Source organism: Tasmannia lanceolata, unplaced genomic scaffold (genome assembly GCF_043159265.1).
Source record: "Tasmannia lanceolata isolate RefF3 unplaced genomic scaffold, GAP_Taslan_0.1 ptg000012l, whole genome shotgun sequence".
Lineage (NCBI taxonomy): Eukaryota > Viridiplantae > Streptophyta > Magnoliopsida > Canellales > Winteraceae > Tasmannia > Tasmannia lanceolata.
The window spans coordinates 50,715,736-50,738,235 of NW_027518689.1; the positions used below are offsets into that span (position 1 = coordinate 50,715,736).

The following is a 22,500-nucleotide window of genomic DNA, read 5'->3' on the forward strand; positions in this document are numbered from 1 at the left end:
TTAGCTATCATCTTCTTCATTTTCTTCGTCATCTTCATCGTTGTCGTCTTGATCGTCGTCGTCACCTGAACCACCCTTCATGTTTCCCTGCAAATGTAGTCAATTTGTTCAGCATAACATGATAGATATATAGAAACAAAAAAAACCATATGGATGCATGTGTATTACACATACATAAACATAAATACAGATGGGTGTGTGTGTGTGTGTGTGAGAGAGAGAGAGAGAGAGAGAGAGAGATTTGCTAGGCAATTTCATGGAAAGCCATTTCACAGCTGACTTTTGCAATGCATGAGAGAACCACCGCCTCAGATGAATGAAATGAAGACGACAAAATCTGCTATAAAGTGAACTTGTGGCTGTTTTCCTGCAAAAGTCAGCCGCGAAATTGCCTAGCAAATTCCTCCCCCCCCCCCCCCCCCCCCAACACACACACACAAACATGGAAAAATGATATCCATATACCCTAGTTTGATAAATGCATCCATTTACACTTCTCTAATTAGATATTATAAGTTGGTCCAATTCCTAAAATACTACTAACAGCCAATCATGAAAACAGGGCCTAATAGAGTGAGGAATGGCACTACAAAAACAATGGATATATATATATATATATATATATATATATATATATATATATATATATATATATATATATATATTCCTAAAATACTACCAACAGCCAATCATGAAAACAGGGCCTAATAGAGTGAGGAATCGCACTACAAAAACAATGGATATATATAGAGAGAGAGAGAGAGAAACAAATGTCTCTAGTCGGCCGACTAGAGAACCTTCTCTAGTCCGCCGACCCAAAACAAAGTGGGCCCACATTGTTTGGATGATCCAAAGCATTCATTTGATTGGCCCTTACATAGATAGGGTGTGCCCAAAAAATGAGCTCCATAGGATCATCTTAACCCTTCCATTTGTGGAGCTAAAAATTGGACAGATTAGTGAAGTTTTATACCTGTCCATCTTAACCTCATGGGTCGGCGGACTAGAGAACCTTCTCTAGTCCGCCGACCCAAAACAAAGTGGGCCCACATTGTTTGGATGATCCAAAGCATTCATTTGATTGGCCCTTACATAGATAGGGTGTGCCCAAAAAATGAGCTCCATAGGATCATCTTAACCCTTCCACTTGTGGAGCTAAAAATTGGACAGATTAGTGAAGTTTTATACCTGTCCATCTTAACCTCAACAAATCGTAGGGTTGGGATGATCCTATGGAGCTGATTTTTTGGGCACACCCTATCCATGTCAGGGCCTATCAAATGAATGCTTCGGATCACACAAAATATGTGGGCCCGCACTGTTTTTTTTGCCAACGGACTAGAAAACTTTTCTAGTCGGCCGACTAGAAAAACTTCCCCCATATATATAGAGGGCTGCTCACGGTGAGCGATACCTCAGAAACCTTTTTCCCTATATATATATATATATATATATATATATATATATATATATATATATATATATATATATATATATTTGAGAAAAGTGTAGCTACACATCTGAGCAGCCCTCTAAATACACCATCTCCCATAGCTGTTTGACTCATCCAACCCATTCATTTCATAGGTTATAGGTATGGTTAGGATTATGGGTTATGGTTATGATTTGTGGAGGTTTGGAAATGGATGGCGAGAAATTAGGCTCTTATAGATCGAATGGTTAGGATTATGGTATGGAGATGGTTTCGTAGGAACACCCTATCTATGTGATGTCCTATAGAATGAATGGGCTGGATGAGTAACACTACATGGAGATATCTATCAAGCAGCCTGAGCAAGCCACTATAAATACACCATCCCCAAGTGTTTTGTCCGTTGTCATCCGACAAGTGATCAGCTGTAATAGAACCATGCGAAAGGAATATACATCTGTCTTTTTTGAAACTTTCCCACTTTCTGCATATTCAGGTGCTAAGTACCCAAAAGTTCCAACAACCCGAGTGTCTGAAGAGTGATCCAAGCCCTCTTGTTGAGTTTTTGCAAGTCCGAAATCTCCAAGCTAGTAAACAATAAAGTGAAGTCAGTGGAAAATCTTGTCAATTTCCCTTTTGAGTTGATTTTCTAACATGTGAACTGAACCGTTTGAGATTAATACCAATGGTTCATAGTCATGCGTTACAAGAATGTTGTTCGCCCTCATGTCTCTGTGGATAATGTTTTTTTCGTGCAGATAATTTAAACCTTCAGCAGCTCCCACGGCTAGCTTCATCCTGTCTGTCCAACTCAGAGGTGTGGGGCTGTGTTCTGCATCATTTAAAGTAATTTGAGAATAGAGTTGGATCTTTCTATTAACTTCTGGTGGAATAGACAACAACTTATCTTTACAAATTGCTAGCAAAATGTAAGCAAGGAGCTGATGGCAAAAGCCAAATGTAGCCTTGAGGATTGTGGTAGCAGCCTTTTATGGTATAGATTAATATAATAAAAATAATTGGCTGAATAGGAATTCTTTGGAGCAAGCTATAAAATGCGGGTTGGGCCGGTAGCTATGAAATGATTCATAAGACTGAAAATTTTCCATTAGATCATTCAACGAAGGAAAATAATGGATTATCTGACATGAGAACTATTCTTAATGCACATCCAAGCACAAAATTCTGGCATATAAAATTAAGAGAGCATCTCTCCATAAGGGATTTGAGATTGGCTTCCAGATTTTGCTCTCTTCTTTTTGGAACTTTTTCTGGAACTTTTTCTAGCAGTCGGAGATGAACTTTCAGAACTTGTAGATGTTCTTGTTGATCTTATAGAAAGGGTTTTTGTCCAAGATGCTGATGAAAATATTTCACTTCTTATAGTCTTGCGACTTATTGCCGATATGTCTGTCCTAAGCCTTTCCTTTGCAAGTGTTTCATTTTCACCTTTTGATTTACTGGTCTCTGGCATGGTACTGGCTGAGTCTGAGTGTGCTGGAGAGAAATCTTCAATGCCATTAACTGGTCCTCCATCCGTCACACATTTTAATATGTTCACCACCTAAAGTTATACCAATCAAGAAATAAACACATTAGACAATCCTTCCTCAGAAGAATCCAAACCGTCTAAATTCTATTTTTCATCTAAATATTCTTTTTCCTAGAACCCATTCTAGCCCTTATTCCCTCCCCCCCACAGATCCTAATGCATAGTTTATTGTGCTATATATTAGTCCGCCACATATCCTAATGCATAGTTTATTGTGCTATATATTAGTCTGGTTGTTGCCACTGTGGGGATGGGGCAACATAAGTTATTTGAAATCCAAGATAAGGTCATTGCAAGACAAGCTGTTAATCACTACCATGTGTCCTGTGAAAGTGTAGTGATGTTTACAGATGATGATCAAGAGATTTGAACGTCATTCTTGCATGATCCGATCAGTTTCATCAGGCATTCACCATCAATATTTATTTCTAACTCTTTGGCAGCATAAAAAAAGGAACAAAAGCTGTGTCTTTCCCCTCTATATATCCAAGGGTTGGGAGGGCAGAGACCTTTGGTGCCCATTCCAGTCAAGAATTGTGAGGCCACAATCTTTATTGTACACCAATGTTTGACTTGACCCAAAACATGGGCACTGCTAAATATAAATGGTCTAATCAAATACGTGCATATTAGAGCATGGAAGTCCTAGTGTGCAGAATGTTTATTTTCTCAGTCGTTAGATTGTTACATTTTCATAGTATATCACTGATCTAACAATTAAGTTAATTTTGGTCGGGAATATCCTTCAAATTTAGTTATTTCCCTTGTGTATCTATCCACCAGATTTTAGGGGCATTTCCTAATCCATTCTTTCTCCTACTGCTATTGCCATGGATGCTTGTGTTTAGATTCATTGCTTGAGATTTACCTTTTCCATGGGTGGCCTCTTGTCAGGATCTTTACTTAGACATTTTTCAGCTACCCGAACCATCCAGAAGAGCTGGTGAACATCATGTGAATCTACAATCTTAGAATCAATTAAGTCATGGTACTTTCTTTCCTTCAAAAGTGGTCTTGCCTGCATTAAATATGATTAGAGAACACCATGTAAGCAAAATCCATAAAAGATAAAACTCATCTTTCCCATAGAATTTGGTGGTTTTGTAAGATATCTGGTTACCAGAATTGTGTTGATCATGGTAAAGAATGGAATGATAAATCATTACCCATCCGACAAGACTTTTTTCCCCAAGTGTTTTGTCCGTTGTCATCCGACCAGTGATCAGCTGTAATAGAACCATGCCAAAGGAATATACATCTGTCTTTTTTGAAACTTTCCCACTTTCTGCATATTCAGGTGCTAAGTACCCAAAAGTTCCAACAACCCGAGTGTCTGAAGAGTGATCCAAGCCCTCTTGTTGAGTTTTTGCAAGTCCGAAATCTCCAAGCTAGTAAACAATAAAGTGAAGTCAGTGGAAAATCTTGTCAATTTCCCTTTTGAGTTGATTTTCTAACATGTGAACTGAACCGTTTGAGATTAATACCAATGGTTCATAGTCATGCGTTACAAGAATGTTGTTCGCCCTCATGTCTCTGTGGATAATGTTTTTTTCGTGCAGATAATTTAAACCTTCAGCAGCTCCCACGGCTAGCTTCATCCTGTCTGTCCAACTCAGAGGTATGGGGCTGTGTTCTGCATCATTTAAAGTAATTTGAGAATAGAGTTGGATCTTTCTATTAACTTCTGGTGGAATAGACAACAACTTATCTTTACAAATTGCTAGCAAAATGTAAGCAAGGAGCTGATGGCTAAAGCCAAATGTAGCCTTGAGGATTGTGGTAGCAGCCTTTTATGGTATAGATTAATATAATAAAAATAATTGGCTAAATAGGAATTCTTTGGAGCAAGCTATAAAATGCAGGTTGGGCCGGTAGCTATAAAATGATTCATAAGATTGAAAATTTTTCATCAGATCATTCAACGAAGGAAAATAATGGATTCTCTGTCATGAGAACTATTGTTAATGCACATCCAAGCACAAAATTCTGGCATATAAAATTAAGAGAGCATCTCGCCATAAGGGATTTGAGATTGGCTTCCAGATTTTGCTCTCTTCTTTTTGGAACTTTTTCTGGAACTTTTTCTAGCAGCCGGAGATGAACTTTCAGAACTTGTAGATGTTCTTGTTGATCTTTTAGAAAGGGTTTTTGTCCAAGATGCTGATGAAAATATTTCACTTCTTATAGTCTTGCGACTTATTGGCGATATGTCTGTCCTAAGCCTTTCCTTTGCAAGTGTTTCATTTTCACCTTTTGATTTACTGGTCTCTGGCATGGTACTGGCTGAGTCTGAGTGTGCTGGAGAGAAATCTTCAATGCCATTAACTGGTCCTCCATCCGTCACACATTTTAATATGTTCACCACCTAAAGTTATACCAATCAAGAAATAAACACATTAGACAATCCTTCCTCAGAAGAATCCAAACTGTCTAAATTCTATTTTTCATCTAAATATTCTTTTTCCTGGAACCCATTCTAGCCCTTATTCCCTCCCCCCCACAGATCCTAATGCATAGTTTATTGTGCTATATATTAGTCTGCCACAGATCCTAATGCATAGTTTATTGTGCTATATATTAGTTCGATTGTTGCCACTGTGGGGATGGGGCAACATAAGTTATTTGAAATCCAAGATAAGGTCATTGCAAGACAAGCTGTTAATCACTAACATGTGTCCTGTGAAAGTGTAGTGACGTTTACAGATGATGATCAAGAGATTTGAACGTCATTCTTGCATGATCCGATCAGTTTCATCAGGCATTCACCATCAATATATCCAAGGGTTGGGAGGGCAGAGACCTTTGGTGCCCATTCCAGTCAAGAATTGTGAGGCCACAATCTTTATTGTACACCAATGTTTGACTTGACCCAAAACATGGGCACTGCTAAATATAAATGGTCTAATCAAATACGTGCATATTAGAGCATGGAAGTCCTAGTGTGCACAATGTTTATTTTCTCAGTCGTTAGATTGTTACATTTTCATAGTATATCACTGATCTAACAATTAAGTTAATTTTGGTCGGGAATATCCTTCAAATTTAGTTATTTCCCTTGTGTATCTATCCACCAGATTTTAGGGGCATTTCCTAATACATTCTTTCTCCTACTGCTATTGCCATGGATGCTTGTGTTTAGATTCATTGCTTGAGATTTACCTTTTCCATGGGTGGCCTCTTGTCAGGATCTTTACTTAGACATTTTTCAGCTACCCGAACCATCCAGAAGAGCTGGTGAACATCATGTGAATCTACAATCTTAGAATCAATTAAGTCATGGTACTTTCTTTCCTTCAAAAGTGGTCTTGCCTGCATTAAATATGATTAGAGAACACCATGTAAGCAAAATCCATAAAAGATAAAACTCATCTTTCCCATAGAATTTGGTGGTTTTGTAAGATATCTGGTTACCAGAATTGTGTTGATCATGGTAAAGAATGGAATGATAAAATCATTACCCATCCGACAAGACTCTTTTCCCCAAGTGTTTTGTCCGTTGTCATCCGACCAGTGATCAGCTGTAATAGAACCATGCCAAAGGAATATACATCTGTCTTTTTTGAAACTTTCCCACTTTCTGCATATTCAGGTTCTAAGTACCCAAAAGTTCCAACAACCTGAGTGTCTGAAGAGTGATCCAAGCCCTCTTGTTGAGTTTTTGCAAGTCCGAAATCTCCAAGCTAGTAAACAATAAAGTGAAGTCAGTGGAAAATCTTGTCAATTTCCCTTTTGAGTTGATTTTCTAACATGTGAACTGAACCGTTTGAGATTAATACCAATGGTTCATAGTCATGCGTTACAAGAATGTTGTTCGCCCTCATGTCTCTGTGGATAATGTTTTTTTCGTGCAGATAATTTAAACCTTCAGCAGCTCCCACGGCTAGCTTCATCCTGTCTGTCCAACTCAGAGGTGTGGGGCTGTGTTCTGCATCGTTTAAAGTAATTTGAGAATAGAGTTGGATCTTTCTATTAACTTCTGGTGGAATAGACAACAACTTATCTTTACAAATTGCTAGCAAAATGTAAGCAAGGAGCTGATGGCTAAAGCCAAATGTAGCCTTGAGGATTGTGGTAGCAGCCTTTTATGGTATAGATTAATATAATGAAAATAATTGGCTGAATAGGAATTCTTTGGAGCAAGCTATAAAATGCGGGTTGGGCTGGTAGCTATAAAATGATTCATGTGTCTCAACTTACTTCTTTGACCCAATATACTTACACACACATACATGGCATATTTATGCTGTAGACATTGTATTTTCCAATGTCTCAAAACAAAGATGCAGGCCAACACACGGCCAAAGCAAATCCTAGTTAAGTTGGCCTGGCGCAATCAAATACTAGATTGACACTGTCATAATTCAAGAGCGTCAAATGAGTTTTGATTGACTTTGTAGAGCAAAACGCGCAATTGGACAACAACGGGGCCAAGGTGTAATGAAGTCAACTCAAGTGAGTGGACAATGACGCGGGGGAGTTTTAAAAATATGGTATTTTCTTTATTCCCTCCCTCTAATAAATAACCCAATCTGTAACATAAATACAGGAAACTGTTGGTGCGCTTAAGCTCACCAAGCTTATGGTGTGCTTAAGCGCCCAATCACATGGGGGCCACTTTGTTAGGATGATCCAAAGCATTCATTTGAAAGGCCCTTACATAGATGGGGGGTGTACCAAAAATCAGCTCCATAGAACCATCCTAACCCATCCATTTGTGGAGGTCAAAATGGACAGACATTGTTTGTCCACAAATCTGCCCATTTTTGTCCTCCACAAATGGAGGGGTTAGGATGATCCTATGAAGCTGATTTTTGGTACACCCCCTATCTACGATAGAGCCTTGCAAATGAATGGTTTGGATCATCACAGAAAATGTGGGACCCATGTGATTGGGCGCTTAAGCGCACCATAAGCTTGGTGAGCTTAACGCACCAACAGTTCTCTCTCTCTCTCTCTCTCTCTCTCTCTCTCTCTCTCTCTCTCTCTCTCTCTCTCTCTCTCTCTCTCTATATATATATATATATATATATATATATATATATATATATATATATATATATATATGAGAATAGAGTTCCTGAGGGTGCCCTCATATAGCTTATATGAGGTGACTCTTACAAAATATAAGGGGCCCCCATTGTTAGGATGATCCGAAGCATTCATTTGAAAGGCCCCATCATAGATAGGGTGTGTACAAAAAATCAGCTCCATTGGATCATCCTAACCACTCCAAAAGTGGGGGCAAAAATGGATAGACACGTTTTGTCCACAAATCTGCCCATCTTTGCCCCCACTTTTGGAGGGGTTAGGATGATCCAATGGAGCTGATTTTTTGTACACAACCTATCTATGATGGGGCCTTTCAAATGAATGCTTCGGATCATCCTAACAATATGGGTCCCTTATGTTTTGTGAGAGCCACCTCATATAAGCTTATATGAGGGCACCCTCAGGAACTCTATTCTCTCTCTCTCTCTCTCTCTCTCTCTCTCTATATATATATATATATATATATATATATATATATATATATATAGAGAGAGAGAGAGTGAGAACATTTCCTACACACTAGTGTAGGTAAGTTACCTACGCACTACCTTAAAATACAGTGGGGGCCCACATTGTTTGGGTGATCCAAACAATTCATTTGAATGGTCCTCACATAGATAGGGTGTCCACAAAAAATCAGATCCATGGGATCATCCCAACCCTACGATTTGTGGAGGTAAAATGGACGTATATATATATATATATATATATATATATATATATATATATATATATATAAGCTAGCTTGCCCAATCACATGTGGGCCCACTTTGTTAGTCTGTCCATTTTTGTCCTCCACAAATGGAGGGGTTAGGATGATCTATGGAGCTGATTTTTGGTACACCCCCCATCTATGTAAGGGACTTTCAAATGAATGGTTTGGATCATCCTAACAAAGTGGGCCCCCATGTGATTGGGCAAGCTAGCTCACCATAAGTTTGGTGAGCTTAAGCTCACCAACAGTTTCCTTATATATATATGGAAAACTGCTCCTGAGCTCGAGCTCCAAAACAGTGTGGGCCCACATTTTTGGGGTGATCCAAAGCATTCATTTGAAAGGCCCTTATATAGATAGGGTGTGTACTAAAAATCAGGTCCATAGGATCATCCTAACCCATCCAAAAGTGGAGAGCAAAATGACGTTCGAGCTTAGATAAGCTATCTAAGCTCGAGCTCAGAAATAATTTTCCCATTTATATATTATATTTATATATAATTTTCCATTTTTCTCAACCAAAAGTTATACATCATTGCATCTAATGAATATTGTATGACACTGGTATACCATTCTTAATCCTTGGTGGTGTCTTCATGGGGAAGAAAGTTACTATTCTTTGACATTGATAAAAATGTGATGGGTAAGGAGGTCTCCCCTAGGGGTGTAAATGGATATTCGGAAATTTGATTACCGTCCGCATCCGAATCCGTTTAAAGCGAATATTATCCGAATCCGTTTCAAGCGGATATTATCCGAATCCGTTTATGAGATATCCGGCTCTTAGCGGATGCGAATCTGGTAAATGGTATATCCGATCCGTTTAACATCCGAATCCGAGAAGTAAATCCTTTTTATTTATTATTAATAATATCATTAATATTTATTTTTAGTATTGACACACTATCTTTTGTTTCTATAAGAAAAGTGAATATTCTTTTTAGAAAAAATAAAATAAAAACAAAAACAGCCCAAACCCATTCCATCATATACAAAAAAAAGGAAAAATCCAAAGACCACTACAAACACTATCATCCATCCCCATTGCCTCCCTCTCTCTCTCTCTGCCTTTGTTTTAAAAGGAAGAAGAGGATCTCATATATTTTAGGGTTTGAGAGTTAATTTTGTGAAGAGAATGTAGAGGTCTAGTTTTAGGGTTTGGAAAATTCATTCGAGTAAGTAGGAGAAAAAAGATAAAGTGCTGCAATAAAATGTTCGAATTTACAGGATAAACGGATACGGATAATATCCGAATTCGAACAATATCCGACGGATACGAATTCGGTAATAGATATTAAATATCCGTCGAATCCGAATTCGGATAGTGTATACTGTAATCGAATCCGGATATAACCATATCCGCTCCGAATTCGATCCGTTTACACCCCTAGTCTCCCCTGGTCGCTGATTGGGGTGTTGGTTGGTTTGAATGAGCTTGATCTCTTCACAAGCCTTATATTTTGATATGTTCCCGCGGTCTTGTTTCGACTAAACCTTATTTCAGTTCTTGGTTTTTTTACTTTGATTATGGCTATAAATAGAAGAATAAAATATGACATCAAGTATATTGAAACTTCTGGCTTATGATATGCTATTTTTTAGGTTATGAACAATAGTTAAAAAGAAATATAGAAAGGGGTTCACAGTTCATTAGTGGTGTAGGCTGTTAGAGTACTTGCCTATCATTGTCATTATATGTTATGATATAGTGTGTACTCTTATTTTTCATGTATTTAAGACAAGGCCCGTCTTACATTAGGAGAAAGTGGCATACTTGTAATATATGAAGTCTCACATGGAAAGACAACATTATCTGCTTGTAACCAAAGGAAAATAAGACAGAGCATTGGAAAATTTAATGCCAAAGTTTGTTTCTTCTTTTTTTTGATACATAAATATTTATATGCTATGCGCCAAATGATGTGGAGAGACACTTGCTCTGCAATGACCTGGTCATTGATTTGAGACGTATAAATTGAGTAGCACCAAGGTTTCCGTACCTTTATCCACAATTTATCTACCGCAGAACATAAAATGAAAATAAGAATGAAACCCAGACTGACTTCACACGGAGGGAAAGACTGGGATCACAGATGGGTCATGCTAGCTTAGTAGGTTGCCACACGGAAAAGAATAAAGCTAAAGTTAAAGATATTGTACAATTGATACAATTAAAAAGATAAACAAAAATATTCCAAAAAAGATATTGTACAATTGGTACCTGAGAGATGTTTGTCGATTGAACCATTGCAGACGAACTCATAAACAAGCAGCCTGTGATTTCCTTCTGAGCATGAACCCAGCAGCTTGACCACATTCTCGTGTATAGCCGTGCTGAGTACGCGAACCTCGCTCTTAAATTCTTTTTCTCCTTGCATACTTGCATCTTTATGCTGTTTAACTGTGATCTTCTGCCCATTCTTCAGCCTCCCTTTATAAACAGAGCCAAATCCACCTTCAGATAGAAAGTTTTTTATGGAGAAATTGTCTGTAGCAGCTTGAAGCTCATCATATTTGAATTCCCTCACTGATCCACTCATTGGTCGGCCATTTTCACAGTCTAAACATACAGAATTCTCTAACTGTGCCTGTCCAAACATCAAAAACCCCAGATCATCATTCCTGCCTCTCTGTCTCTGCCCTGCATTTTGATTCAATATTTCATCTTCTTCTTCTCGGCCAATTTTTTGGTTTTTGAAAGTGGTGTTTGGTGATCCATCATCTGAGGTGTTTCTGTTTGTGGTTATGTAGTTTTCTTCCTCTTGCACAGGAAGGGGAGAATGTTTTACTTCATGGAAGCTTGAGCTTGATGAAGCATCATGGTTCCTTCTGTTCGGGCTTGAATCTGTATTTAGTGAGGTATCACTTGATATGGATTTTGAAAACAAAGGTATCCTTGAACTATTCCATGGGGGTCCTTTCTCACTATCGGTTCTTGACTCTTCACTTATGCTTTTATTGGTAGGGCTCCTGCACTCTGAAAGAAAATGAGGGAACATAATGAATATGGGATGCCCCAAATTCTGATACATATCTTACCATATCATCCTATAAAGAATTGTATTCATATGTTATGGGCTACTAGTTTTCAATACATCTTCCTTTAGTATTATCTGATTGAAATATAGTTACATATTGGTTGGAGCCTAGCTCTGCAGTTATAGTGAAGGGCAATTCATGAAATGAGTCTTAATCTTTTCTGAACTTCAAACTTGTAGATTTTGAGAATACAAGTTTTGAAAATGTGATGATTGAACTTACTCTTTGGAGAGAATTCCAAGCTGAAAAGATCATCTGGAGTTCCTGGTAACATCTCATCATATGTTACAAAGCTGCTCCAGCTTACATCATTGTTCGTTGTGTTGGTTTCTGATGTTTTAGGACCCCTCAACTGTTCAACACTGTGGTTACGCTTCATCCTTGAGATTCCACATGATAGCTTCTCCAGGAAGTATTTCTTTTCTTTCTTCATCTGCCTGTATAAAATCAGAGTTCAAGATCAAGGTATTAAAGATCCCCTGTGCTGTGGTTTACCGCAGAAATCATATGACCTAATAACCTTTTGGGATGAAATTGCAATAGCTTGTTGAACACTACCTACTCTCTCTCTCTCTCTCTCTCTCTCTCTCTCTCTCTCTCTCTCTCTCTCTCTCTCTCTCTCTCTCTCTCTCTCTCTCTAAGTATTCTCTTTTTTGAATATCCAAGCTATTACAGAAACATTAGGAAATTCAGTAGTTTTTCATAATTGTCCCCTATATTTGACTTACCTGTCGAGAATAATCCATGTTGCTTGCAGTTCTTTGACAGCTTCTCGAGCAACTACCTTCGGTGAAGATGCCAACACCGTCCACACATCAAAATCAATCTGATGATATTGCTTGGTTATAGGCAACTTAATAAACATTAGTACCAGCCTATGTAATAGTTAGTGTATAATATAAACATGGCGGCAGTATGGCCTGCTATAACCTAGAATTTGGGGGAGCAGATATGTATGACATATGAGGCCTGAAGCACCTTTATGTTATATGCCCTTAGTTTTTATGCTCTTAGGCATGAAAAATCCATATAAAATCCATTAACTCTTTCATTCCTAAACATGGAGTTGGGTTGAAAATGTAAACCCATGTGTACAGAACCCAAGAGGGGGGAGGGGGTATGCACATGACTCCTTTTCGTCTCGCCATTTGGTTTTTTTCAGTAACCATAAGTGGCCATTTGGATACGCGGATTTTAGAATCTTGGATTTCCTCAAAATCCTGTATTGGAGACCAGAGAAGAAGGAGACCGTCCGTTTCGCTCCTCTTTAGAATCTTGGAAATTGAGTAAGAAATCCAGGTTTTAGAAATCTCTCTCCCATCTTGAGATTTCTAAAACCTGGAATGATGCGTGATCTCCTACTCTCTTGCTGACGGAGAGAAGGGAGAGAAATCAGAACATGATTGCTCCTTCTCTCGTCTCCCACCTGCGATTTTGAAGAAATCCAAGATTCTAAAATCCATGTATCCAAACGGCCCCTACATTTTGAGAAAGATTCAGGAGAATCGTCCACCTCAATTGAAGTGCCGATTCTAAGTTTTTTGACTCATGTCTTAGCCAATCAGCCAATCATTTCTAGAGCAGGATTAGTAACTAAAAAAACTTGTCCACTAAGGAGTCTGTAAAAATGTATTAACCTTGTGCATTTTGTACAGTTTACGTATCTGCAAAAGCTCCATGTTGTTCTCATACTCTTCTGTCTTCTTTGCAACTGCTTCGTTGGTAATTTTTTGGCTTCCTCCAAGTATCGAACTAGGGTCTACTTTGCTCTTATATCCCACTGAAAAGAAGGGAAGAAAAGAAAGAAAAAAGAAGACAACAGTAAATACTGATTTGCCATGATCCTGGGTGTGAGCTCTTCTGCATGTTTGATGGTCTTTTTCTTTATCTATTTCATGGAAAAAGTATGAATTCTTACACAGTGTTTTGGCTCCCTTCAAAGGAAACATACTAGTAGTATTAACCTGGTGAAGAATTCCAAGCAATATGAGCTTGTCGCCAGGCTTAAGTGATAAGCCATGCAAGGCCCATTTGAGCGCGCTCAAACTAATGTCTCTCGATGCATCCTCGATCACCACCACCCTTTGTCGAGCCGTCTGTGACATGGTGCTGCCTATTGGAGAAGCTGTTGGAATGTGTTTTTACTCTTTACAGTCTAGAAAGATGTATTGGTATGTATTTATGGAACAGAGTAAATAGCTGAGTTGTGCTCTGGGTTGGTCTTCAGATGTTGAAATGATGGTTAGAAACTCAGGAGTTTTGTGTTTTTAAGAAATGAAATGCTGGAATTCTCCTCAGTAGGAAGTTCTCTTGTAAACCCGCAGGTAATTGTCAGGAATCCAGATTGATTTTTGCAAAAATCTCTGAGATTTTATGATTGACTTATGTCAGGGGGATTGAAAATGGGAAAAATAAAAATAAAGAATGATACTCTCTTGTTAATCCTTAGCTTGGTAGTTTTGCAACCTGATTTCAGAATGAAGAAGGCCCGAAACCGATCAGCTCTGCTAATTTTATGGATTGATATCGTTTTGTTTAGATTGAGAGGCAAGTCCAGGAAGAAATTGGTAAAGGCGGCGTGGTGGTGGTGAATCCAGGTGAGCATCTCCGGTACATGTTCGATGGCATATTCGGATATCCAAATGTAGGCCTGAATTGTTTTTAAGTGATGGAGGGTTAGGTTTAGATGATGTTAAATCCTTGAACTTCAATGCTTACCACCTTTCAGTTTTTGTCTGTACCGACAGGGAAGCGGAGATTCTGATAACTGATAAAACTAGTGTTTTGTGTGGATTGATATCGTTTTGTTTAGATTGAGAGGCAAGTCCAGGAAGAAATTGGCAAAGGCGGCGTGGTGGTGGTGAATCCAGGTGAGCATCTCTGGTACATGTTCGATGGCATATTCGGATATCCAAATGTAGGCCTGAATTGTTTTTAAGTGATGGAGGGTTAGGTTTAGATGATGTTAAATCCGTGAACTTCAATGCTTACCACCTTTCAGTTTTTGTCTGTACCGACAGGGAAGCGGAGATTCTGATAACTGATAAAACTAGTGTTTTGTGAAGCCTGCTTTAGCTGGCAAGTAGATTTCTTTTATGGGTTAGCTGTTTTCAACCATATTTTATTTGAAGAAAGACAAGAGAATGGATACATGTTTACAATACAAAGCCGTACTTAGGGATGGATTGATGAGGTGTATGTCATTATTTTATTGTGTTAATGGATTCAATGATTTGTATGCAGCTGTTATAGCCAGTTTTTGAAATAGATTATTATTCCATTGAGGCTTTTAGATGATGATTTGGATTACTTTTTGGTAGAACAGGCTAATTCGTTTTTTACTTTCAAGGTCGATTGGGAATCATATATTCACCTTATGTTTGGATTTCTTTGGAGACGGCAACCAAGTGAGAGATTGCAGATATGGATGGAGTGATTTCTTAAAGAAATATAATTACTATGTTCTGTCTCCTCTGATGTTTTTATTTTTGTTTTATTTAGGTGTCAACGATCGAAAAACTTGGGGGTCAAACTGAAACTCTTGCTAACACCTTTGCTTGTTAAGGAGCTTGCTAACTTGGGTTTACCCTCAAAGGCTGCCCAGTTTGCTTGTTCTACCGGTTGCGAGGGACTAAATAGGTTTCTTGGAACTTAGGAAACTGTGATTTTGGTCTGGGTTCTGAAAGAGTAGGAACTAGTAGATCTTGTCTCAGGGTTCAGTTGTGTCTCCTCCAACGTTCTGGGAAATTATTATATTATGCTTATAGTTTCTTATAAAAACTTTATTTTATTACTCTTAAGTAAATCTTTTATTTGTTGTTTTATGAGGAATGCTAGCTGTACATGCCATTGCAATTCTGCAGCTATTTTACTCTAGCGATTAAAAATAGGTTGCTTGTATTATGATATGAACTGATAAATAATATATATAGGGAAATGATTTCAGCACTACCATGCTTTGATAATGATGCGAGAAGCATCTTAACGTTTAGTATTTAAAGTGCTGTCAGAATAATATCACAGTTATCAAAAAGCTCTTAGAAGCCTTTAAAATACTAAACGACAAGAAGGGTCGCTTATCTTGATCAAAACATGGTAGCGCTGAAATCATTTCCCTATATATATATATATATATATATAAGCAATTTCACAAAAGCAATTTTGCAGACCCTGCTTTTCAGTAAAGTGCCACCTCATGAAAAAGATAATTCAGCTATGAGGTGTCTCTTCCCTCTTGAAAGAGAGGAACTGCAAAATATGTCTTTGTGCGAATTGCCTACAAATTCCCCCACGCCACCTTCCTCAATTTTATTCAATTCTCAACTCAACTCAACTTAAGCTTTTGTCTCAAACTAGTTCAATTTTATTCAATTCAAATTTAAAAAAGATGTTGTGGTTTTTGTAAGGAAATCCCCATGAGCCTTTTACATAATAGCACCCCCCTTATATTAAAAAGTAAGGGAAGGTAAGGTAAAGACATAGAATGTTGGGATGATTGTCTTGCAAGTGTAAAATTGAGGGTAGTTGGTGAGGATAAAGGTATTTTGGGACTGTAAAAAGGAGGGGTTTAGTTAATAACTTTAACTAGGATGTTACAATATAGAAGGTTTATGGAAACTTCTTACTCAAGTAGAGAGGCATGATAGTAAGTCTATTAAAGGAAACAGTTGAGAGACAGTGTTGAGCGAGTGGATTTTATAATCTATGTACTCGTATTTGCTTCTCTCCAGATGTGCGAGATTCCCCACGAACTGAAACTGTTAAGGTTCTGAAAAGTTTGGGCAAGCATTGAGGATTTTCGACATGGCGGTTTTGATCTGCCATTGATGATATTGTTAGAATAGAATGAGTCTGCTTCCATTCACAGCCTTTCAATCCCCATTTCGATTGCAAGAATAACTCCGGTGTTTATGACGGCAAGTTCCAATTCAAAGATTTCTTCTTTGTTCTCTCCCATGGAGAACGCACTGATAACCGTGCTGTTATTATCTCTGATGAGTTCACAGATTCCAACGCCATCATTTGCTAGAGACGCATTTGTATTAAGTTTGAACTCACCTTGCATGGCTTCTGCCATGAACAAGTCTTTGCTTTACTTTGTTTTGGTATCAGGGTACAACAAAAATTGATTCTTTGGTTCAGTTGATAGCAATTTTTATATAAGTAATTTATATCTAGATTTGGTTCAACGGTAAGGTTGCTCCATTATGACCTGGTGGTCACGGGTTCGAGTCATGGAAACAGCCTCTTTGCAAAGCAGGGTTAAGGCTGCGTACATCTAGCCCTCCCCAGACCCTGCAATGGTGGGAGCCTCGTGTATAGGCCGCCCTTTTTTTGAATTTATATCTAGATTTAGTTTATGGGGAGTGCTAGCTGTACATGCCATGTTTAATTGTAACTATTGACATTTACATAGCCATGTTCCTCTTCCTACACAAAAATAGGATCCATGTATTATATGACCTGGTTTGTACTGTGGACCATAATTACCAAATCCCATTTAAATGGTTCTATTTTAAAAAAATAAAAAAATAAATTTGTAGGGCCGATGTTTAATACTCTGTTTAAAATGTTTCATAGCAAAAATTGCATTTTTAGGAAAACATTTAAAACACATTTAAGACATTAAATGCATTTTTTTGGCCGACTTTTTGGCGTTTGCCCTCCCTATTTTGTGTAAATGGCAAAATTATTCCTGATGAGTCCTTTATAAGATTTAGTATTCATCTTTTATCTATGTTGACATCATTTCTTTTACAATGTTTATATTGAAGTTAATGATATTTTTTGGATTTTGTTTTACTTATACCTAGATACACATGCACAGGGGGTTGGGCATATAGATCAATGGTTGAGGCTTTGTATCTCAATAGGTTCAATCCCACCTTACCTACCAAAAAAAAGAAAGAAAAAAGAGATACACATGCACAGATATATAAACGTATACGATATAGCCTTCTTTAATTCATTTTTTAAAACAAAAATGGATTAAACCTGTTTTATTCATTCAATATAATTTTTGCGGTTCAATTTATTTGACCTTTTTATGACATTTTTTAACCAATGCCGCATTAAACCCAACCTTTTTTCCATCTTTGTTTTTTTTTTTTTTTTTTTCCGCATCATGTTTTGCTAACTATGATCTCGACATGCTTAGCAATGTTGAGATTGGTGCTGTCGTTCGGTATTTTGGTTGTGATATACATTGGATCCATTGCCAATGCCAAAGGCACCTCCCATAGCAGACTCGCTAGCGCCATGTTAAGCTATGGGTAGGACACCTTGGGATCCATTGGAGGGGCAGCCTGGGATCCATTGCCAGGGCCAAAGTGACCTCCTTGCTTTTTCGGGGAAAAAAATCAGTATGGAATCTACATTTTTAGATTATTTTTTACAGCCAGCTGATGTCTCTTTAAGTGAAGGGGCTCTCCCTTGTCACATATTAGCATGTCAGCGGGACTTCGGTTAGGGTTGCCCTTCCTGGCTTCAAGAGATTTCTTTTTCCCATTCTCTTGTATATTAACTCCTTAAATAGGGATTTTTTTTGGTTGGTAAGCTGGGATTGAACCCCCCAACCTCAAGGTCAAAGAGCAAAGCCTTTACGATTGAGCTAGAGGCTCAACCCATAGCTGTTTGTGCTATTGATTGTAATACCTTTCTTTTGTATATTAATACACTGATAAGCCAAACCCAGCTTACCTATAAAATAAAAAATTTCTTTAAATGGGGGTATTTTTGTCATTTCCGGATTTTTCACCAGGACATCTCGATTGTATTTTGCTGTTCACAAAAACAAAAGAAAACGAAAAAACAAAAAACATAACAATCCAGTTGAAGTTACAAAGAAAAACAAAACAAAACAAAATAAAGAGAGCCCATGATGAGGTCCTCAGCGCCCAAGAATCAAGATAAGAAAATGCTGAACTGAGGGTGAAAATTTGCTTAAATATTATATATATCGAGGAATCCTCTTTATGTCTTGCAACGTCGGCACCTTTTGGATTGTCGAAAAGAAAAGGGACAGAGTGTGGGGATATTTAATGGAATTATGGCATGGCCTTGAGTGGGGCCAACCTATGATGCACTGGGTTGGACCTAGCCTAGTATGGGACAGGTTTCAAGCGCCATGCCTACTGCTTTCCATCGACTTTGGAGTTTTTGGCGTATTGGTACCTAACAAATTTTGGGATAACATGTGTTATCTAGTTTAAATTGGAGAGAGAGAGAGAGAGCAATTTTGAAAGAAACACCTTGAAAGGCATCTCTCATTTAAAGTGAGAAGAAGGAACGAGACAGAAGGTTCTCAAGGGTGACAAGAGAGTGGTTTTCCCTAGGTTGTGAGTAAAGATAAGAAGGTTTTGAGAGCGGGATTTCAAAGGTGAGAGGGGGCCAGGGCTATAAAATATATAGAAGTGGGTTAATAGCTTTGAAATCTTTATTTATTTTTTATAGTTGAAATGTATTTTCCACAATCACACACATGTATTGTCTCTGTCTATTTGTATTTTTTCACTGTTTTACTTCCATTCAGATCAGATTTGGCATGTCGGTTTTCTTCAAAGTAGTATCAGAGCCAAGTTGGGACTATCTTATCATAGAAGAATAGTAGAGTTGAGTTTTTGGGGTTATTCTTGTTGAAAGTGAAACTCCGTAGCAAAGCAATTGTTACCTAAATTTTTTTCGGTGATTTCGAAATGGTATTGAATTGATCTACGACTGTTTAAATTGGTCCGTGTGTGAGTTTCTACTAATCTTTAGTGAGTTTTTTAATTAGATGTAAGGGGATTGACTTATGTTTAGATGTGTAGGTGATTCAAAATTGCAGCAAAGGTCTCAACCTTGAAATTTGATATTGATAACTTCGATCAGGTCACTCGCCTCTGACTCGCAACTGTGCTCTTTCAATTCTATCGATGGGTCAACCTCACGTGGCTCTGCCACAATGTCTGCTTGGATTGTGGAAGTGTCAAGCTCGCTATCTAAATGTTCGGCAGTCAGCCCTGAGGGAATCTCGAAATCATCATGCTCATCGATGTTGGCCTCGTCAACAATATCATCTGACGAACCACTGAAAATAACTGTCTAGCTTTGAGGCAATGGCCTCTGGCAGACTACAAGCATCATCTGTGTCTGGCATGCCTCGGGAGTTGGTAATATCGGTCGTGGCATCTTCCTCCCATTCTAGAGATGTAGCCTCAAAAACAGGGAAAGAAGGAAATGGATAGACTGAGCATGAATTCCTGGTAGGCATGGCCTCCCTAGGAGCCTCAAGCCCAAGATGCTTGTGAATGTCATTCAAGGTTACTTTCATGTCACCTATCATGTTTGAGTGCATATCCAAAGTAGCTTGAGTGTGTTGTTTCCGAGCTCCTCGGGATAGGACTTGTCTTTGCCTCTGATGATAACAATAATAAGCCTTTCGAGCATATACCTTTGCGAACTCATCACGGACATCTTGCCATCGACTAAAACAAGGAATACCTAAGTCACTATGCTCTCCTAAGATGTGTCTCCATTTCACCTTGGCATCTCTGCATACTGTATCCTTGACTCGACGAATGATCATTTGATGATCATAACCACAGTACTTATGGTATGCATCAAGAGCTTTGATCCATTATAGACACTCATCAACGAAAGTCCATACGGATGATAGTAGTAATCGTGACTATAGAAATATGGAACCCATGTTGTAGTCATTGTGGGGCGAATCAAAGTCGCATAGCCCCCAAGACGGAATCTGTGGAAATCAGCCGTCAGATCTGTCCGTGATATCGAAAGGAACACAATGCCTGTCGCAGATCTCAGATCGGACTCTCGGATAACCTGGATCAGCGGTCATACCAAAACTGACGAATGAGAAAAGTTGCACGAAGTAGTAGCTGCGCTCGTTGTGGGCTGCTGAGAATAGGCTGGGTAGACTTCTCATATTGTCCTGATTAACTCGTGTTGACGACGAGGCCAAATTCTGAACGGAAATGGCCCGAGTGAAAAGAGAGAAAGAGCGGTAATTTCCACACTCCCCCTTTTCCCCTTGGGCACTTTCATCTTGCTATTCTTTTGAAGTAATTTTAACACCCCCTTTCTTCCCTTGGACACCCCCGTTTCTTAGCTTTTTTTTCACTAAAGTGGGTAACCTGACAGATAACATGACTACCACTTAAAGTAAAAAAAAAAAAAAAAAAAAATTTCTTCTTTCTCTATCTATACTTTCTTCCTCTTCCCATTTTCTCTCTCTCTCTCTCTCTCTCGCTTTCCCCAGTCTCTCTCTGGTCTTTCTCTCTCCTCACTCTCTCTAGTCTTTCTCTTCCATTTTTCTCTCTTTCATCTATTGGTCTCTCCCTTCCCTCTCTATATCACTCTCTCTCTCTTCTACTCTTTTTTTCTCTCTACACTTTCTTCACTCAAGGTTGTGAGCTCTCTCTCTCTCTCTCTCTCTCTCTCTCTCTCTCTCTCTCTCTCTCTCTCTCTCTTGTCCTCCCTCCCATCTATCTCTTTCTGTCTCTCCCTTTCACCCCACCTTCCCTTTTTCTCTGTCTCTCAATATTCTCTTTCTCACTCGGCCTCTCATCTCTCTCTCTCTCTCTCCCGTACTCTCTCTCTCTCTTGCCCTCTCGTTCCCTTTTCTCGGTCATCTCTTCTCTCTCTTTCCCATCTGTATTTTCTCCTCTTGCACTTCTCTCTCTCTCTCCTTCTTCTTTTCTTACAAGCCTCTTCTCCTATTTTGCCTCTTCTCCTCATTCTTGATGCCCTCACTCTCGATTTCCTACCCCTTGTACTTCTCTTTCAAGCTTAATTCATCTTGCAAGCCTCTTCTCCTATTTTGCATCTTCTCCTCATTCTTGATGCCCTCCCTCTCAATTTCCTACCCCTTGTTCTTCTCTTTCAAGCTTAATTCATTCAGTACTTGGAGGTCATTCAGTACTTGGAGGTACGTTGCTTTCCAGAGTTTGGAGACGTGACCACGGGCTTCTCCACCATTCTCTTGGCCTCTTTGTTCTCAAGATCTTATCGATAATATGTTTTCAGATTTTTAGCCCTTTTAGTTATATTTTAGCCTTTAGAAACCCTTAGGCTAAATTCATCCTATGAATTTTTTTTATTTTTTATTTTGGACAATGGCCTACAAGACCAACAAATGAAAGTTTTGTTCATCCGAATAGGTGTAGAGGTGTGCTCTCCTCTACACTATTACACCATATGTTAGAATCATCATATGGAGAAGATTTTTGAGGCAAGGCCTATCCACCATGGAGACCAACACTTTGGCTGCCATCATTTTTTTTTTCATGACAAACTAGTGCCTATAAGTGGTGAGAAAGGGGTAGAGCAGGTGAGGTGGTTAAAAATTAGGAAACTACTGTCTTTAAGAAGTGAGAAGTGGCTAAAAATCAATAAACAAAAAACTCTTAACTCAAAATAGGATGGACTTTTTCGAGATTTTTAGCCACTTTTCACTCTCATCTCAATCGTGCCCTCTCCAATCTCTATCATTCTCCGACCCGCCCTACGCCTCACCACTTGGGGACACTAATTTATCATGAAAAAAGAAAAAAAAATCCTGGCTGCCAGACATGGCCTAAAATGCTTTAGATCAACTAAATAGGAGGGCCTCACTATACCTTTGCTTTCCACCAAAGAATTTCTCCCTTTTTTCCCTTTGTTGCCTGTTGTGAACCACATCATTGAGAAGAAAAAAAAAAGACCAGGCAA

At 38.5% G+C, this 22,500-nt stretch overlaps 1 protein-coding gene across 1 annotated transcript; it reads right to left on the reverse strand.

Annotated features, from left to right (window-relative positions):
- LOC143888923 (uncharacterized) lies at positions 1–14,805 on the reverse strand. Its single transcript, XM_077393304.1, has 16 exons — positions 13,706–14,805; positions 13,425–13,567; positions 12,516–12,613; positions 12,010–12,224; positions 10,970–11,725; positions 6,761–6,909; positions 6,443–6,664; positions 6,144–6,293; positions 5,235–5,349; positions 4,469–4,617; positions 4,151–4,372; positions 3,853–4,002; positions 2,882–2,996; positions 2,116–2,264; positions 1,888–2,019; positions 1–87 (listed from the first exon to the last, which is right to left on the reverse strand). Exons 1-16 carry the CDS (start codon positions 13,890–13,892, stop codon positions 1–3), a joined length of 3,039 nt encoding a protein of 1,012 aa, XP_077249419.1. The 5' UTR covers positions 13,893–14,805.
- Positions 14,806–22,500: the final 7,695 nt, after the last annotated feature.

What these genes read in the sequence shown, in the direction of transcription:
- LOC143888923 (XM_077393304.1), bottom strand. Translation starts at nt 13,892, where the DNA reads ATGTCACAGACGGCTCGACAAAGGGTGGTGGTGATCGAGGATGCATCG. An exon ending in ACATGGATTATTCTCGACAG is followed by an intron (nt 12,225 to 12,515) that starts GTAAGTCAAATA and finishes GATTTTATACAG; the next exon opens with GCAGATGAAGAAAGAAAAGA. An exon ending in AAAAGAGTCTTGTCGGATGG is followed by an intron (nt 6,294 to 6,442) that starts GTAATGATTTTA and finishes TATTTAATGCAG; the next exon opens with GCAAGACCACTTTTGAAGGA.